We start from the raw sequence: 19189 nt of genomic DNA, 5'->3' as shown, positions 1-19189 counted from the left end.
AACTTGGCTCTTCTGCAACGCTAGGGAGGTGTGGTCTTACTCAGGGAATCTGGCTCCATCGCCTCCTGCTCTGGTCCCAGGAGGGAGGGAGAGTGCTGCCAGCATGAACAAGATGAGACTGACTGCATTCCCCACCACTCCAGTCTTTCCTTGCTTTGCTTGCCCTCTAGTGAAGCAGCTACTGCTCTGAGTGCTAAGAGCAGATGCAGAAGCTGGTTCCTCACCTAAACTAGCAACTGCTGGATGGTGACATCAGCCAGAGTAATGATCGCCTTTTAACCTGGAAATTCCAACCCACATTGGGAAAAAGAGGAATGCTTGCTTTTCCCCCAAGCTGGCTCAGCCGACTGTTCTCTCCTCCCCCAGCTCTGGATTCCCTCCAAGCTTTGTTTTTGTCTTTCCTCCTCCTGGGAACCTATGCTAGTCTCTGAAGCTTTATTTCCCCTACTTTGACTTCTTGTTCATTCCATGGTAATGAGAAAGTGATGAGTGAAATGTAACTGTCTTTAGCCTGTGTTACCTTTGCCTTGGAAAATGTCTTCAAAAGTTCATTATTTGTTCGTAGGTGCCTTATGTCACTCAAAAACCCAGCAAAGTCACTCAGCAATATAGTTTAAGATTACCTGTGGCATAGCAGGGTCCTGAATACTTCAGAGCAAATTAAAGGAGGGTAGGTACATTATTAGATGCACATTGAATTCAACTGACTTATGTGTGCTTACCTTTGAAAATCCCTCTTACCTGGCAGAGCCAGAACTATATGCATGAACACGCACTCACACTCCACATAAATCAAGAGGCAAGGGCAATGGATGCAAAGAATGAAGGAACACGAGCAATGGCAGGTCCAACTTCAGAGGGGCTCTGTGGGCATGTCTCTTCCGGGGGAAATTTTGAAAGATGCAGGGAAACCCTATTTCCATCCTAAATCCGTAAAATACCACAATGCCTAAAGAGTATTATCGGGGTAGAGAGTATAGGTGTTTATCTTAGAGATTTTTTTTAAATCTCCGTTTATTGCAGAATCACATGCCCTAAATCCTTCCAGGAAGAATTTACAGACATCTCTACAACTTCCCTTAGAAGCATATTTTCCTGTTCACCATTAGAATCTAGAAGCCCTTAATGGAATCCTTCTTGCCGATTAAGTTTACTCCCTGATGGTAAGAGCAGCAGCAACAAAGAAACACATTGGTCTCCTGTCATACTTCCTTTCCCCTTTGCTCCCACCTCTGTTTCCCTATTCATTGGTCATTTTCATTAGTCTCTGGGCTCACCCCAAGTTGACTAATTCTTGCTTAATAAACCAGCGCTGGAGGGGGTGAATGAAAAGCACTTTCAGGCATTTCCTTTAAAAGGAATTCCTCTCCCTCACCGCCAGATGGGAGCACAGCCAGAATACCCACAGGTAGGATCATGCAGAGGTCATCCCGGCGTCTGCCTGTGGTGCTTCTGGGCCATTTTACCCTCTTCTGGGAAGAGAGGAAAGTGGTGTCCTGGCTGCTCAGATGTAACCTGCATCATAGACACAGCCCTGGTCTGTTCAGTGGGAACTATCTTACTCATGACATCCCAGTAATATATCTGGTTTTACACCCTGGAAGCCCTTCTGCAAGTGACATGTCAATCAATTGCACTTTGAACATACACACAGAGAGCTGGCTGATCAGAAGAGTCCTCTGCTGAGTCCTCCTTCAAAGAGACTAATTCTTTGGCAAGAATGAGTCATGGGCCCTAATTTTTCATTCCTCTGCATCGAGGCTTTCAAATATCTACCCCTCTTAAAGCAGAGCAGGAAGAGGTTTCTGTTCTCCATTTACAGTGAGTCAGTCACTCCTAGCATAATGGCTCTCAGTTTCCTGACCTCATTGTCACTGTCACCATACTCATCATCAGTGTGCACTGATTTAATGCCTATAGGTCAGCTGGGCGTCATGCACCTCAGAATGAGGCAGGAATTCCTAGGCCAAGACTGGGTGCCCAAGGGACTGCCCTCTTAGGATCATGGAAAACACAGCTCCACGGCTACAGAAGCTCTCATTCATGGAAACACACAAGCAAACAATGCATCACCTGGATGCCTCATGTCAGACACAGCTTTACAGAGACAAGGCGGGAATGCATTCAGCAATCCAATCTGAAGTGTGTGTGGGTGGATCCACTCTGATTTATCCGTGGGAAATGTTTAGACCCTGCCAGCTGCCTCGGCCTCCCCTCCTGTGCTTGACGCTGCTTCCCACCATGCTCCTGTGTGTGCCTGAGATGGGGCATCTGGAGCCAGCAGCAGAGCAAGGGTCCTCTGAAGCACTCGAGGTCCATCCAGAGACTGCACCACTCACAGTCTGAATTTCATTAGTTTATTTTTTTTTTTATTTTTGAGACAGGGTTTCACTCTATCACCTGGGACAGAGTGCAGTAGCACAATCACAACTCACTGCAGCCTTCACCTCCCAGGCTCAAGCCATCCTCCTGCTTCAGCCTCCTGCGTAACTGGGACCACAGGTGCACACCACCACACCCAGCTAATTTTTGTATTTTTTGTAGAGATGGGTTTTGCCATGTTGCCCACGCTGGTCTCAAACTCCCAGGCTCAAGCTACCTGCCCACCTCGGCCTCCCAAAGTGCTGGAATTACAAGCGTGAGCCACTGCGCCTGGCCTATATTTTAAAATTCTGTTATATACCATTTTACATGATGCCTGTTTCACACGTGTCAGTTCTATCTTCCCCACAGCCCAGCAAGCCCCTAGTGGGTGGAACTCATGGAGAACACTTACCATCTGCTCCAGCACACAGATCAGTGTGGCATGGAGCAAACACTGTTCTAGGGGACAGGAGACAACTGTCCTATTGCAGTTTTACTCTAAGCTTCCTGTCAGGCTCTGGGCCTCACACTCCTCATCCATGAAATATGGGACCTGTATGTAGTGTGCTTCCTGAGCTCTTTCAGAGTTGCAGCGAAGAGCAAAGGTCTGGCCACCAGGCCACATGGCCACAGCCTGGCCACCGACGAGGAGATGGCCTCCTAGGTATTATGAGCTCCCCGTGCACACCCTGCACCTACCCCTAAAGTGACACCCTCTCTTAATGACCCACCTCCTTGTCACCATGCAGGGACTGTGCCTCCCTCACTGCTGTATCCCAATGCCTTGCGTGGCATAGGTCCCCAACAAATATTTCTTGAAAGAATAAATGCTGAGCAAAGGCAGCTTGTTTGAAGGCTCAGGTCAGATATGTCCCTCAGATGTAACTGGGAGAGGGAAGGGGGCTGGCAAGCAAGAAAGACGGAAGAGTTTTCAGGATGTCCAAGTTTTCAGTGTCCAAGAGACACTGAGGCAGTGCTAAGCCCAGCACGAGTGTGAGGCTGCCACTTTCAGCACAGACTTCCCATCAGGTGTTAGGTGACAAACACCCCCAACCCTCCACAGCAACCTCCAGACCCAGTGACAAGACACTGAGGAGGTTTCAGCAGCATCCCACAGTGTGCCAGGATCACCAGCCCGTGAGCCCACACCCACAGGCTGGAGCGCCATGCCAGTGTTCACCAGGCTGGTTTCTAGGTCCTGCACTCCTCAGTTCAGACAGGGCCTCTGGGTCCCCACCCTGAGAAAGAGCTGGAGCGACACCCTGTTTCTCCCCACTTTCCCTCCCTGCAGTTTCCCTGTGTGGCAGCTTCTCCCCAGTACGAGCCATAGAGAGACTTGGTGGAGGAAGCATCCTAACCCTGGGAACAAACGAGGCAATTGAAGTGGCTGAAGGAGCCAAGCACAGTGGCTCACACTTGTAGTCCCAGCACTTTGGGAAGCCAAGGTAGGAGGATAACTTGAGCCTAGGAGGTTGAGGCTGCAGTGAGCCGTGATTGTGCCACAGCTCTCCAGACCCTGTCTCAAAAAAAAAAAAAAAAAAAAGGTTGGTGATGAACAGCCAAGATACACCTGGAATTCTCCAGTCTCCTTCAGTCGGGGTTCGCTGGGAGGGCCTCTGAGAGGCTGGCATCTCACCAACATCTTCCCTCCAGGAGGGCCCCACCTGTGCCTCTCAGGCAACAGGGAAGGTTCTTGCTATGCTCTCTAACATGGAGAAGCCTTGGGGCTAATGTGGGGCAGCAGAAGGGATCAGGAGTTCTGGCCCAGCTACCAAACAGCTGTGCGGCCTTCAACAGTTCTCCCCTCTCTGACCCCAGTTTCCTCATCTCTAGGGCTCCTCCAGCCTTTAAAGACTAATTCTGCTTCTTCTCTTCTGTATCCTGACACACCCAGGCAGCACCACACTAGTGTGCAGATTGCTGTTTTGTGAATGCACTGAGGACATGTATGTCTGTGTGTCTACCTTGTATGTGCACATCTGTTGGGTGTGTCTGAAGGGCTGGATTGTGGAGGGACAGGACAGTCTCATCACACTTTCTTAAGCCTGAGGTTGAATAAAAAGAGCACACCACTTTCCTGCTGAAATGGACTGAGAGTGGAGGCTGTCTGCCTGCCTGCACAGGCTCTGCATCTGCCCATCAAATTTGGGCCCATGTGAAGTGACTGTTGAGTTGGCAGTGGACAGGAGCGGATCAGGTGAGTGTGGCCATTTGCAAGCAGATATCCCAAGTCCTGGACGTTGGCAGTTTGTTCAGATCAGCTGGCACCTTTAGTGCCCTTTGGGGAGCAATTATTGCTTCTGACTACAGGCACAAAGGGGGCTGTGAGGTGGAGGATCTGAGGCAGGCTGGGCAGTGCCTGTTAGACACACCAAACATTGAGGAAGTGCGGCCACCCCAGCACAAATGGTGAAGATGGCAAAGCATTTCTGGCCAGCATGTCTCAGATGCCATCACAACAGATTTACCTTCTCCACACTTGGCCCCTGGAGTGTCCACAACAGAATTAGCTTCTCCACACTCGGCCTCTGGGAGTGTCAACTGGGAGACCTGGATTTTGTCTGCCCCTCCAAATTACCTCTGCTCCCCTCCTCTTTCCATATAAGCTCCAGGAGGGAAGGGAGTTGTGGCTGCTTTCTTCACTGCTGTATCTCCTGTGCTAGAACAGCAAGTGCCTGGCGTATTATAAATGCTAATAAATAGTTACTCACTAAACCCAGGACTCCACAGAGAGTAGGAGAAGTCTGGGAAATCCAGCAGTCGAGGAATTGGGGGTAGGTGGCTGTGGCCTAGGTCCTCAGATGCTATGCCCAGGGCCCTGGCTCTATGATTCAGGCCAGCCTGCTCCAGGGAGGTAACCCCTGCTGCCCCATGGTCTTTAGCCCTGCCAGCCCTGCCCTGGCCCTGGCCTGGCTGGAAGCCAAAGTTCCCTAGTGCGTTTGCCACTCCTCATCTGTGGAAGAAGCATCTCCCACCCACTTCCTCTCCTCCTCCACAGCCCCTATCGCCAACTGGCCCCGCCTCCTGGGATTCACCACCTGCCAAGGACCTTAGGGTTCCTCCCAGGATGACAGAGATCACCTGAGAAGGATGGGCAGAGAACAGGGAAATTGAAGAGTTTGCCTCTCCCAGCTTCAGGCACCAGAGCACACACTATGGCCTTTGAATCTAGCACTTCTCCAAACTCAAGAAAACTTGTCTCAGATAGACCCAATAACACAGAGTTGGAGAGGGCTGCAGAAAGACTGGAGAACAGAAAGGAATGTGTAGTTCTTCTTTAAATTAGACAGTCTGAATCACACGAATTTCTGCCACAATTCTATCTGGGGTGGTTAGGAGGCTAGTTGGAGCTGGGAGGAAAACGCCCAACCCTCAAAAGTGGACTAACACTCATAACACCAGAAAACCAAGATATCAAAGGGCATGCCAGACGCAGGCACTCCAGGGAAACAGCGTTAAGGGGTAGTGCTAGGCCCAGTTCATCTTCGATGACTTCTTAGGGATAAGTTGTAAGCAGAATTACAAAGAGGTTAAAAACAAAACAAAAATGGCAGAAAACGAAGAAGGTGTTAACAATCTATGAGTTTTGAGATTTTTAAAAGGGTGGTGACACAAGTTGTCTGGGAGGCCAGGTGTCCCAGCCACTCGTCTAGATATTGACCACCAGGATAAAGGTCACTGTGCAGGTCAAAGGTCACAAAAGAGGGAGTGGAGGAGGAAGGGAGATGAACAATCTCTCTATCTCAATGTAACTTGGCAAAGCCTGTGAATAAGACCGTCTAGCTTCAGAAACAACAGTCTTGGGAAAACTAGAGGGGGAAGGAGGAAAAGAATAAACGAGCAGCCCCAGGCAAGAGGTGATGGCTGAGAAAAACCAGAACGGAAACAGAAAGAGATGAAGTGCCTGGGAAGAGGGCCCCAGCAGGGAACATGGGAAAGAAAGGAATGGCTGGGAGGGAAGGCAGCCTGAAGCCAGCTTCCCATGTGGGAAGCATGGTGAGAGAAGGCTGGGGACCTCCCTTCCCGTGGACATGCTGGCCCAGCCACTCCCCACACCCAGACCCTCCAAGGCCTTTGTTTTGTGGAAAGCTCTGCAAGCATTTGCTCAGCACAGCGCAGGAAACAAGTGTCCTTTCTTCTGGGGGCCAGATTATCATGCAATGAAGAGTACAGAAAACAAACATAATTATTCTTTCCACTTGAGAACCATGCACCACCCTGGCTGGGGTTGGCAACGGAACCAGGTGAGGGAACTCCTCTGCTCTTCCTGGCCTGTATCAACACAAGCTATGATTCATATCTTTCCTGTGCAAACTGAGACTCCCAAATAATCTCTAGATGGGGGAGAGGCCTCTCCCTGGCCTCAGTCCCAAGGAGGAAACAGCTTAGAGAACAAAGAACTGCCGCTCCGAGTGCCAAGCTGCCATCCCAGGCAGGTGAGAACGTCTGCCAAATGGTCGGTTACCGGTGTCCCCCTAAAAGGACACCTGTGTGGAAAGACCATGGAATCTGGCTCTGCTTCTTGTGGGTCTGTCTGGCTAGTTAACCATTCTGGGCTCAATGCCCTCATCCACGAAATGGAGACTGAATGCTGATTAATTCCTCTCTTACTCTCCCAGCTTTCAAAACCACAGCAAGAAGAAAGCAGGCAGCAAGATAAAAGAAGATACAGGCCAGGTGTGGTGGCTCACGCCTGTAATCTCAGTACTTTGGGAGGCCAAGGAGGATGGATGACTTGAGTTTAGGAGTTCAAGACCTGCCTGAGCAAAATAGTAAAAAAAAAAAAAAAAAAAAAAAAAGATGGGCGTGGTGGAGCATGCCTGTAGTCCCAGCTACTCAGGAAGCTGAGGTGGGAGGATCACCTGAGCCCAGGAGGTGGAGGTGGCAGTGAGCCAAGATGGAGCCACTGCACTCCAGCCTGGGTGACAGAGTGAGACCCTGTCTCAAGGAAGGAAAAAAAAAAGGAAGAAGATTCAGCAATGTTTTGGTCTGACTCTTCCCATGGTAGAGACGGGGCAATGAGTTGCAGAACAGAGGGATGAGGTGCCTTGAAGTGTTCTTTGCAGTTTGTAGACTAATGGAAAATGTAGGGGACAGTCTACAAGGTTAACAGGAGAAACAGGGAAATAACAAATCCTCTGCTAGGTGCAGCTGTTGGAGCTCTTTTGATGAAGGACTGGAGAGCTAGGAATTCTTGGTCCTCAGGAGGAGGAGGGACCTGCCTGGGAGACTTCTGGGATAGGCAGCCTCAAATGCAGCTTGGAGGTGATGCTTCATGGTACACCATTTTGTACAGTTTTATCTTCCCAACAGAGCCATGAACTTGTTGAAGGTAAATAATGTGCATTGTGTTTCTTTTGAATTCCCACAGGACTAGTCACAGGATGGACACATATTTGGCACTTCCTTAATATTACTTCATTGTATCAGAAGCAGGGAAGCCTCAATAGACACTTACTCAGCTCTTACATGTACCAGGCCTTGCAAAAGTTTTCACATGTGAATATTCATCACAAACCCCATTTTACAGACATGCAAGTTGAGGCACAGAAAAGTTTCATGGCTTGCTCAAGGTCCCACAGCTATGAGCAGGTCTGAGATTCAAACCCAAGTCTTCCTCCTCTCACAACCTCTGTCCCCAGGAGACAGAGCACTAGCTGGCCTTGAGTGTCACATTATATTGCAGTGGGCAGGGCACAGGCACACACACGCTCCAGAAAACCAGGTGTGTGACCTACACAATAGCTACGGAAGCTTAAGAGCAGAATAAAGGGGCCATCAAAGTGGGATGGATTACTAAGGAAGATGATTACAGAGCAGGACCTTCAAGGTCTGGAAAGATAGCTTCATGGGGCTTGGGGAACCAGGCAGTAGCTGCTGAGAAAATGCTTAGGGAATAGGAAGCACCCCAAGGAAACAGTGAAGCACAGTGGCTTGTATTAACACAAGATGTTTGGACAGGAAGGAGTTGGTCCCAGGCCTAAGAAAGCGGTTTAGAAATGAGGCAGTGTTTGCTGAGTCCTTTACAAGACGCATCATTAGCACATGACGGAAAGCAATTAACTTGCTTCTTACTCATCTGCTGATCAAGTTGCAACTGGAAAGGAGTTTGCACATTGTGGGGAGGGGGTGCCAGGGAACCAGCGAGTGGCCCTTACACCATTTCCCGAGGGATGTCAAGTGTGAGCTCAGGGTTGGCGGATGCCCAGGGGATGCCATCAGAAGGCCCTCTCCATTAGCAGTGCCCCGCCCCCGAGGGATGCTCATAAAAGTCATGGGCTCAGGGTTCCCCAGCCACCTGTCTTCTCCACTGCCTGCACCAGCCCACCTCAGGTGCCTTCTCACCAGACTTCCTCACCTACCATGTCTCGGCAGTCCTCCATCACCTTCCAGTCTGGCAGTCGCAGGGGCTTCAGCACCACCTCGGCCACCACCCCAGCAACTGGCCGCTCTCGCTTCAGCTCTGTCTCTGTGGCCCGCCCTGCAGCAGGGAGTGGGGGCCTGGGAAGGATCAGCAGTGCTGGGGCCAGCTTTGGAAGCCGCAGCCTCTACAACCTGGGGGGTGCCAAGCAGGTCTCCATCAGTGGGTGTGGCAGCAGCTTCCGAAGTGGCTTTGGTGGCAGGGCCAGCAGTGGGTTTGGAGTCAACAGTGGATTTGGCTATGGGGGTGGAGTTGGAGGAGGCTTCAGTGGCCCCAGCTTCCCTGTGTGCCCCCCTGGAGGCATCCAAGAGGTCACCGTCAACCAGAGTCTCCTGACTCCTCTCAACCTGCAAATCGACCCCACCATCCAGCGGGTGCGGGCCGAGGAGCGCGAGCAGATCAAGACCCTCAACAACAAGTTCGCCTCCTTCATCGACAAGGTGAGCAGGGGCTTCATCCACCCCCTTGGGTTTGGGATCGAATAAACTCTTGGAAGGGCCATCCCATGGTGGGAGAGCAATAATGAAACGACTCCATGGTGGGAATGAGCACTGTTCAGCAAGGCCTCCCAGGGGCTGAGGCCCTTCCGAGTCAGGCCAGCTTGCCCCACAGGACCTGGTAAAAGTTTCCTCTCTTTCAGAACCACGCAGGCTGGTTCAGTCAACACCAAGGGAAGAGTTTAGTTGATTCTCTACAGGAGAGTTGCTGCTCAGCAAACTACCCTAACCCAGAGTAGGTGGTGTTGAGAAATTTAACCCAAAAGCAGCCAACAGAAGCCTCTAGGCTCCACCACCCGAATCCTATGCAAGCCCTAGGGAACTTTCTGGTAGCTCCAGGGACTGCCTCCTTCTGGGTTGGAGTTGTCAGTTACGTTATTGTCAATGGGTGCCACATGAAAAAAATATATCTTTTTCTTCTCTCCCTTATTAATAGGAGTGTCTGACTCTGCCTCTCCAACTTCTCAAGGTTTCATTCTCTCTTCCTCCCTCCAGGTGAGGTTCTTGGAGCAGCAAAACAAGGTCCTGGAGACCAAGTGGGCCCTCCTGCAGGAGCAGGGCTCCAGAACCGTGAGGCAGAACCTAGAGCCCCTCTTTGATTCCTATATCAGTGAGCTCCGACGGCAGCTGGAAAGCCTCACCACCGAGAGGGGCAGGCTTGAAGCTGAGCTGAGGAACATGCAGGATGTTGTGGAAGATTTCAAAGTCAGGTAAGTGGGACACTGGCTTCTGGCCACACACAGCCATCCTAAAGCTCCTTTGTATGAGGACCAGAGAAGTGCAAAGGAGGAAATGCTGGTATCAGCTGGGAGCTTTGGAACTGTAGCTGTTATCCCACAAGGTGGAGACAGCACTGTATGGGGTAACACAAGGACCTTCATCTCGGCATCACTATTGATGAAGATCCTATTCCTTTTGTCCACATGACTACAAAGGGATATCAGCATCATCCGACAAAACATTGCTACTCACTCTAGAAATCATAATGTAATTTCACAGTCAGCATATTGTTTAATTCACTGGACATGGGCTTAATTACTGGGATGGTTTGCATTTCCAGGATGGCATTCACTGTGGAGTGAAGAGAGGTAGCAAGGAAGAGTTTAAAGGAGGCAATCTGACCTTCCTTGTGGGGGGCAATTTTTGACTGCACATCATCCAGGCTGCAGTAGGTGAGGTATCCAGTGGAAAGGGATTTGGCCCAGGCTAACCCGTTAGCCAGCTTGCCCTTATTTCTGAGCTTGAGCTACCCCCAGTTACAAAAAGCACGGTTCTCGGGGGCCACCCTGAGATTCAGTGAAAATATATCAAAATGTACCTGAAAGAGCCTGCTGAACAGATAAAGTTTACTCCACGATTTCAGCAGACACTTGAGGTGGAAAAACATTTTAAAGATTGGCATTGCATATCTATCAAAAGACGGAATTGCCTAAGTATATTTTTCTATTCCTTTAAGTTCCATGCTCACCTTCTACTCTTAGAAAACTTTATTAAAAACTAGCAGAAGAAATTATCCCCCTTTTATGGAGGGAGAAATAGAGGTTAGGTGAATCACCCAAAGTCATGCCCAGGTCAGCGGAAGAGCTGGAAATGATTCGAGGGCTCTTAACTCTTGCTACACCAGCCCAGGAAGAGTTCAATGCAAACTTACTCAACAGCACACCCCCTCCTCTGTCCTTATAGGTACGAAGATGAAATTAACAAGCGCACGGCTGCTGAGAATGAATTTGTAGCCCTGAAAAAGGTGAGTGGGGATGTCTCTCAAAGGAGAAGGTTTAAAACGGAATCTGGAGTGTGGAGTAACCTGACCTCTGACCCTTGGGCCACCCAAGAAATGTCACATCAACCATGAGAATATCTGCAGGGTTCAAATCTCCTAACATGCTCCCTCTATGTTGATGGCACCATTAGCCCTACTTGGGTTTCTGTGAGCTCAGGGATTCAAGCCCCAGTTCTCAGTAATCACCCATCCCCAACCCCAAATCCCCCAGACCCAGAGTTTTCTAAAATCCAAACTAGATGGGCTAGGGAAAAATCTGCTCGGCTTCTTTTAGGCTAAGTGCTTGGGGCTGCAGACTCAAAGGAGCATCCTGTGCTGTCGTTCCAGGATGTAGATGCTGCCTACATGAACAAGGTGGAGCTGGAGGCCAAGGTCAAATCTCTGCCTGAGGAGATCAACTTCCTCCACTCAGTCTTTGATGCAGTAAGAGTCTGCAAGTATTTCTGTCCCTCCTAGGTCTGGGGCCTGGAAAGAAAAGGATGGTGCATTGTGTCATTCATTTACTCAGTGCCTTTGCCCAGCATCTTGCCTGGATACTTCAAGCTAGGGCTTGGGGGTAGGGGGACCAGGGAGAACTGCTTGGAGCCTTATCATGCTAAACTACCCCAGCTCTGATGCTTCTCCTCCGAACTCCCTCATCCCATGGCAAGACAGCATCTAGCAAGGAGAGAGTACTGATTCCCAAATTCTAGGTTACTGGGTAACTTTCCCAAGGAATCAAGACATACCTGTTCCCTTCCCCTTCCCTGAAAAGTATTAAAAAAAAAAAAAAAAAAAGCAAGCAAGCTACCCCTCAGCTCATTGGTCAGGGGGCTTCCTGCCCTTTGAAGATGCCTCGTTCTGGGCACTAACCCTCTGAAGGCAGAGACCTGGGTCTGTGGAAAGAGAGAGAGAGGTGGAAAGTGATGGAGTCACACTGCGCAGGGGGAAGCAGGGTCCCAGATGTTCCCTGATGCTCTTGAAGAAGGCTTTTATGCTGGCAGACTGAACAGACACATGTCACATTCAAATCTATGCAATTCCAATTCAGAGGATGCTTACCCATCCTTATGCCCAGGGAAAGCACACAGATGGGAGCCTTGAGAAGCAAGGCTGGGAAAGACTTTTACCACACTGATCTTTTGGGATGAATGGGAATACCTAGGGAACAGCTGGGAGAATCTTCCAGGAATACCAAGGAAAGGATTCCTGACCTAGATGGGTAGTTAACCATGAAGATTTAAGATCCTTCTTCTTATGCCTTGGTGATGCTGTGTTTACTGCCCTGCAGGAGCTGTCCCAGTTGCAGACCCAGGTCAGTGACACGTCTGTGGTGCTGTCCATGGACAACAACCGCAACCTGGACCTGGACAGTATCATTGCCGAGGTCAAAGCGCAATACGAGGACATTGCCAACCGCAGCCGGGCCGAGGCTGAGTCCTGGTACCAGACCAAGGTGAGCATGGACACCTCCGTGATAGGCTCCAGGGTTAGTGTTCTCTGAGGCTCCACATTATCATTTAACTCAGCCTCAGGAAGAGTGTGAGCACATTTGTTTATTTCAACTTAGCAGGCATGTCTTTGATGCTATGAAAACTTAGCTTGAAATGCATGTGGAAACCCAACCAGACACACTAATACGTGGTCAACCCAATGCTGGGAGCTCAGGACATCCACCGGCCCCATATTCCTCAAGATCTGGGTGGGAGCAGAGTGAGACACCAGGACAACTGAGACACAGTCATGAAGCAATTTCTAAAAGGCTTATTAATTCTGTATATATTTTCTGAGCTCCTGATGTATGCCAATCAAGGTTACAGGGTTGCAAATGAATAAACTGCAAACAGAGAACCCAAGCTCCGGGAGGCCATGAAGTGAATAGACAATCATGGAAGGGAAAAGATAGCATGAATAAAAAGCTTCCAGGAAGACGTGAGAGCTTTGTCCGGTTGGGAAGCCGTGAAGGACAAAAGATTGCCGAGGAGTGAGGAGAGATTTAAGGCTGAACAAGGTGCTGGCAGGCAGAAACAAGCAAGGGAGTTTATGTCAGGAAGAGGAAGGCTGGGATACACACAAATAGCTACTTCCCAGAGCTCAGACAGCCACAACGACGTTTGGCTTTGGAAGGGTACAGTTGACCCATGATACCAGCTCCCTGCCAAATCCAGACCCCTCTTGGGGCAGCTGCTCACCTACAAGCTGGTTCCTACTCTTTGCCTGCTTCATGCACTGCCTCAGTCCCGTCTGGTCAGGAGTGTGGTGGAAAGGAAGGTGGGTAGCAGGGGCCAGGGGTCCACAGCGCAGAGGCAGCGCCTTGACGGTGAGAGGAAACATGATGCACTTAACCCCAAGGTGAAGTGGTTGAAATCGATAGCAAACAATTCCTCGTGTTGTTGGGTTGTTGCTCCATTTAATCGTGTATATCTAGAAACAGGAAGCTGAGCTCGTCAGCACTTTCAAGAACCTCACAGATCTTGACTCGGGCAGGGGATCTCCTTGTGTCAGGGAAGGGTGTAGATTTCACTTCAGTCTGCTGCAGGAGACAGGGTGTAATTATTGCTCTTAAATTCATGTGCCCTGTGTCCTGGTTATGCACCATTAGATTGAGAACTACCTGAGATTGGGAATACTTTTACAAAGACTTCAAAATTGTGCCTTCCACAGCCTCTGTACCATCCCACACCATTCCCCCATATCTCCTCCCTGTTTCCCCAGCACTGGTGTTTGGAGGGCTACCAAAATTCATGGGCACAGTTGGTCTGGATGCATGCTTTGTGATCAGGAACTCCCCAGGGATAGTGACCAAATCACCATCTCACTCCTAGAACTCACCATGTTCCTTCCCTGACCCAGGGTCTTCATGCAGGCTGTTTCCTTTGTCTGGAATGTTCTCCCCCACAGCTGGTCACTTAGGTCCCTCCTTCTCATCCTTCAGACCACAGCTCAGGCATCTCCATCTCTGGAGAGACTTCCCTGACCACCACTCCCCACTTCCAACTCTAGGTCAGATTCCTTCACTACACTCTCCCAGGACCCTGTTCATTTCCTAAGGGCACTTATCTCAGTGTGGAACTATACATTTGATAATATGCTGATTCAATCAATGTCTATGTCCCCCAATAAACTGTAAGCTTCAGGGGGAAGGAGTGAATGACCAGGAATAAATGAGCCTCCTTGTGGCACCCAGGGTGAGTCTGTGTGCACAGCGAGTGTCCGGGCCAGGCATTTGACTCAGTGACTGGGTTTGCTCTGGTTCTCTCAGTATGAGGAGCTGCAGGTCACAGCAGGCAGACATGGGGATGACCTTCGAAACACCAAACAAGAGATCTCTGAAATGAACCGCATGATCCAGAGGCTGAGAGCTGAGATCGACAGCGTCAAGAAGCAGGTAAAGTTTTGGCAGGACCAAGAGCTCCTCAAATGCTCATTTCTTTTGGGCCATTCTGCCATCTTTAAGAACTCCTCCCCAAGAAGCACCACACCTCCATGGGCTGTCAGCAGGATTCACGGCTTCCTCCTGTCCTTACAGTGCTCCAGCTTGCAAACAGCCATTGCTGATGCAGAACAGCGTGGAGAACTGGCTCTCAAGGATGCACGGGCCAAGTTGGTGGACCTTGAGGAGGCTCTGCAGAAGGCCAAGCAGGATATGGCTCGGCTCCTGCGTGAGTACCAGGAGCTGATGAACATCAAGCTGGCACTGGACGTGGAGATCGCCACCTACCGCAAGCTGCTGGAGGGCGAGGAGTGCAGGTGAGATAGATGCACAAACTTCATCCTCAAAGCAAGTTGAGCTCCCCCAGCTTCCTGGGCATTCCTAGGGGCTCAGGCTGTTGCAGCCCCTTCTTCTCCTGGAAGAAAATGCAGTTCAGAATTGGACTATGGCAAAAAAAAAAAAAGTAATTTTAATTTCCTTCCAGGCTAGTAAATCATTTGAGGTGCAACTATAATTAGTACCCACATAGAAACCTAAAACCTGATCAGATCTAAGTAACTAAGGAGACATCTGATTACATGGCAGCTCTCAAAATGTGGTCTAAAAGGCCATAGGCTGAAAACAAACAGTCCTAGGATTTGGGCTTACAGATCTACCACTAAGTAGCTACATAACCTTGGGAAAGTCAGTCTCCCTTCTCTGGCCCTCAATTTCTTCAATGATAAAATGAAAAGGTCAGATTACATGATCTGCAAAGCTTCATGAGAGTTTTGTGCTCTACCAGTTAGAAGCTGTGTAGCCAAGAGCAGATTACTTAACCTCTCCATGTCTCAGTGTTCTCACCCAATAAAATGTGAATAACAATAGTTCTAAATTCTCACATTATTAAAAGGGTTCAAACAGGTGAATACACACAAAGCTCTTAGAACAGTGCATGGTACACAGCGTGTTAAATAAATGTTAGCTATCATTCAGTTTTGTGGCCAATGACATAGGTTTTGTTGTCAGATGAATCTGGCTTCAAATCCAGTTTTGTGACTATGGGCAAGTTAGTTAACTTGTCTGAGCTTCCATTTCTCCCTCTATAAAAGTGAGTGAATAATACCTACCTCATGGGGTTGTTGAGAGAACTGAGTGGTGTGATACAGGTAACAGATACTCAACAACTGTTAGCTCTTGTTAAGATTCTCAGTATGTGTTTATGAATGAATGCCAGTTCTGTCCTGAAGATGCTAAAGCAAAGTTACTTGGTTACTAACATAATAATAAACTGATATTACTACTGTTATTTTTATGACTCAGACTCCTCTCTGCACTTATGTATAATAAGCTCTGCCCTGGCTCAGTGCTTGACAATGGACCCTTGTTGAGAGACAAATCTTATTATAGGACAGGCCCTTCCTATCCAGTTGATGCCAGTGTACGATTACTTTTAATTTCCTTAAGGCATATAACTAGTTTAAACCAAAAAATGTATTTCTGAGATTATAGATTTTTGCTCCTATGAACCTCAAATTCCACCTTATTTTATTCATTAGGTTATTAACATTATCTTTAATACTACTAGTGCTCAAGTAATTTCAACCTGCATTACTTCTGCAATAAAAATAATAAAGTATGTTTAAATGCTTTGAAAACAATTACAAAAGTGTCATTGTAAAGGCCCGTAAGCTGCTAGCCACATTAGTAACCTTTCTTCTCCCTGCTCTTCCCAATCAGGTTGAGTGGAGAGGGAGTTTCTCCAGTTAACATTTGTGAGTATGACATACTTCTTGTGCCATTTGAAGTGTGTGTGGTGGAGGGGATGGGGACGTGGTGGGCCTGCAGGAGGGTGAAGATATGAGGGGTTAGAAGGAACCTCACAGACAGAGTTCATTTGGAGAAGGTTGGAGGTTTTGAGTCCCTTACAAAGCAAGCCATATTAGCAGAGTCTTTGATGTCACAGTTCTTTCCCCTTTGAGAGTGAGGGTGTCACAGAAGGGGTGATGGGAGATTTGTTGTCATTGTTCTGAGTGGGTTTAAAAAATCCTGGCCACATCTCCTACCTGCCAGAATTCCCTGCCTTTTTTGTTGGGGCTGCAAGCCCAGCACAGAAGTGAGCATTTGATGTAGACAGGATTTATGACAATTCTTGGTCTGGCTTGGACCTTTAAAGGGAACCTTTATGCTGCAGACGAGAGCATTGCCAACTAGGCAGCTTCTCTCCCAAACCGTTTTGGAAGAAGCTCCACTGCTTGGCTCAGTTCTGCAGAGTATATCTGCAGAAAGATGCCAGGGGTTTTCAAAGCAGTGAAGGCAGCATAAAATATGACAGTTGGGTACAGTAGCTCTAAAACAGGAGAGTTATTAACAAGCTGGCATGGCCCTGTGCTGGTGAGAGAAGTGGTCATTTGCAGAGCTCAGTGCTGGCATCATGAGGGCAACAGAAATGACTCTTACAACTCACCCTCTACAAATGAGTTTGGGTTTGGTTTTCTTGATGGGCATTCATAAGAGCAATTGATTATATTAGCCAATGATTCTAGAAGGCAAAGCCATCTGAACCACCCAGGTGTCCTTCCCTGATGTCCTTGTCTAGTGGTGCCGGAGACCCTCTAAGCTAATTTTGGGGACAGACCTTCAAGCATAACCTCGAAGCTCCTTTTCTTTTGAAAACACCTAATTGTCTGTATTAGTTTTCCAGGTCTGCTGTAGCAAAGTACCACCAGTCAGGTAGCTTAAAGCAACAGAAATGTCTTGTCTCACAGTTCCGGAGGCTGAAATTAGGGGTTAGCAGGGCCCTGCTCCCTCTGAAACTTGGAGCCCAGGCCAGCCTCCTGCTCTGTATGTCATGCAGGGTGGCGCTATCCCCTCTCCAAACCAGATGGTGTCCTGGAACATGGTGGCCCAGCCCCCCTCCAGCCTCCTCGTAGCTCTGGCAGTGGCCATTCATCCTCGGTATTCCTTGGCTTGTGGCTGCATCCCTCCACTCTCTGTCTCTGTGATTGTATGACCGTGTCCCTGTGTGTCTGTGGCTTCAGATGAATGCCTTCCTTCTTTCTGTATGGTCACCAGTCATGTTAGATCAGGGCCCACCCTACAGACTTTATCTTAACTTAGTTGTACCTGCAACAATCCCATTTCCAAATAAGGCTGCATTCACGGATGCTGGTGTTAACACTTCACCATAAGTTTTTGAAAGACACAATTCATCCTGTAACGGAGTCTTTTTTTTTATTTGATTTTCCTTCTGCAGAACCCTAAGTAGGGTGTTAGAATGTGTAAGGGGATAAGTTATAAATTAGGAGAAGAATAAGTTGGGAGGAGGACGGGGTCACAGTTGACTGGCCAACAGGTTAATCTGTCACTTGATCCATTAAGAATATTCCAGCCTCCACTCTGTGATTCTGAGTGTGGGACTGGGGGACCCTGAGGGAAGAGGAGTGTGCCCCTCCCCCAGTGAGCATCCAGAAGGAAGAGAAACTCTGGAGTCAGGCCCGGAGAGGGAGACAGGCCCAGACGGCACAGCAGGAGGATCAAAGGGAAAGCAGGTAGCCTGGAGCTGCTTCCAGGAGGAGAGGGCTCCAGTAGATTCTGGAACGGGAGGAGGAAGCCACTCCAGCCTGAGAGTCTGCCTGGAGCTGCAGCTCAGGAGCACAGGCCAAGGCATATGGCAGTGATCTCACTAAGCAGGGGATATTGGAAGGAGGCAAACTGCTGGCTAATGAGACCACCCCTCCCCACCCAAGGACTCCAGGGCACAGGCCCTGGCACTCCCACTGTCTTCTCTCCTGCACTTGATCTGACCACACCTCCTTTCTTCCCGGCAGCTGTGGTCAGCTCCACTCTTTCCAGTGGCTATGGAAGCGGCAGCGGCATTGGAGGTGGAAGCCTGGGCCTCGGTGGGGGCAGCGGCTACTCCTTCACCACTAGTGGCGGGCATAGCCTGGGTGCAGGCCTGGGAGGTTCTGGTTTCAGTGCCACCAGCAACCGGGGCCTAGGGGGCAGTGGTTCTAGTGTCAAGTTTGTCTCTACCACATCCTCCAGCCGGAAGAGCTACAAGCACTAAGAGAGCCGCATGGCTCCCTCTCCCCTGCCTTGAGGCCTGTTTGCAGTCACACCTGGACACCTGGGTCCTCCTCCTTCCTCTCTCCTCGTAAGGTGCACCTGTGCTGCTGGGAGCCTGCAGTACTGGCTACACCCCATTCCCAGGCCTAAGCTAGCCTCTCCCTCCTGACAGTGCCCAGACTGCCGGCAGCACCTGTCTGCTACACATGTAAAACCAAAACCTGCTCTCTCCCGAGGCTCTCATTCAGCCTATCTCGTGAGGCCCAGGCAGCTGGAAAGTCCTCCTCCAGCTCCACCTCCCTCCCTCCCTCCAGATGCAGAGGTTGGGGAGTCTGTCTCAATGCCAGGTTGTCACCCACCTGTCTCATCATGTTTATAAGCAGCCTGTTGGGAGTCAGTGCTCCTTCTGTTCCCTCCCTGGAATGCGTCTATTAAATGCATGTGTCGCCTGTTTGTTGTCTGGCCCTCTGTTTGGAACGGTGACTGACCCAAAGTAATTCTCCTCCTCCCCCAGGCCTGCTCCCGGAACAGGCTTCACACAACCAGTGCTCAGAGGCATCAGCCCTTGCCCCTTCCCTCTGAGCTAAGAAGGCTGGCTGGCAGGAAGGGAGGGCCAGCTGCAGAGGAGCACGGAGTGCAGGGCTGGCCAGACTTCCTTTTCCCTCTCC

General features: G+C 49.5%; 1 protein-coding gene across 1 annotated transcript; it reads left to right on the top strand.

Annotated features, from left to right (window-relative positions):
* Positions 1–8506: 8506 nt before the first annotated feature.
* On the top strand, positions 8507–18972 carry KRT75 (keratin 75). The gene is made up of 9 exons (XM_023211052.2): positions 8507–9225; positions 9778–9992; positions 10966–11026; positions 11390–11485; positions 12333–12497; positions 14304–14429; positions 14571–14791; positions 16194–16228; positions 18284–18972. Exons 1-9 carry the CDS (start codon positions 8566–8568, stop codon positions 18520–18522), a joined length of 1818 nt encoding a protein of 605 aa, XP_023066820.1. The 5' UTR covers positions 8507–8565; the 3' UTR covers positions 18523–18972.
* Positions 18973–19189: the final 217 nt, after the last annotated feature.

The sequence above is a fragment of the Piliocolobus tephrosceles genome, chromosome 10, assembly GCF_002776525.5.
Source record: "Piliocolobus tephrosceles isolate RC106 chromosome 10, ASM277652v3, whole genome shotgun sequence".
In the NCBI taxonomy this organism is placed as follows: domain Eukaryota; kingdom Metazoa; phylum Chordata; class Mammalia; order Primates; family Cercopithecidae; genus Piliocolobus; species Piliocolobus tephrosceles.
Note: the sequence above shows the minus strand (reverse complement) of the source record. Positions and strands in the feature narration are given on the sequence as shown.

Bases quoted from the DNA above. Each gene is read 5' to 3' on its own strand.
- KRT75 (XM_023211052.2), top strand. From the start codon at position 8,566: ATGCCCAGGGGATGCCATCAGAAGGCCCTCTCCATTAGCAGTGCCCCG. The intron at 11,027-11,389 runs GTGAGTGGGGAT...CTGTCGTTCCAG, and splicing joins AATTTGTAGCCCTGAAAAAG to GATGTAGATGCTGCCTACAT. The intron at 14,430-14,570 runs GTAAAGTTTTGG...CTGTCCTTACAG, and splicing joins TCGACAGCGTCAAGAAGCAG to TGCTCCAGCTTGCAAACAGC.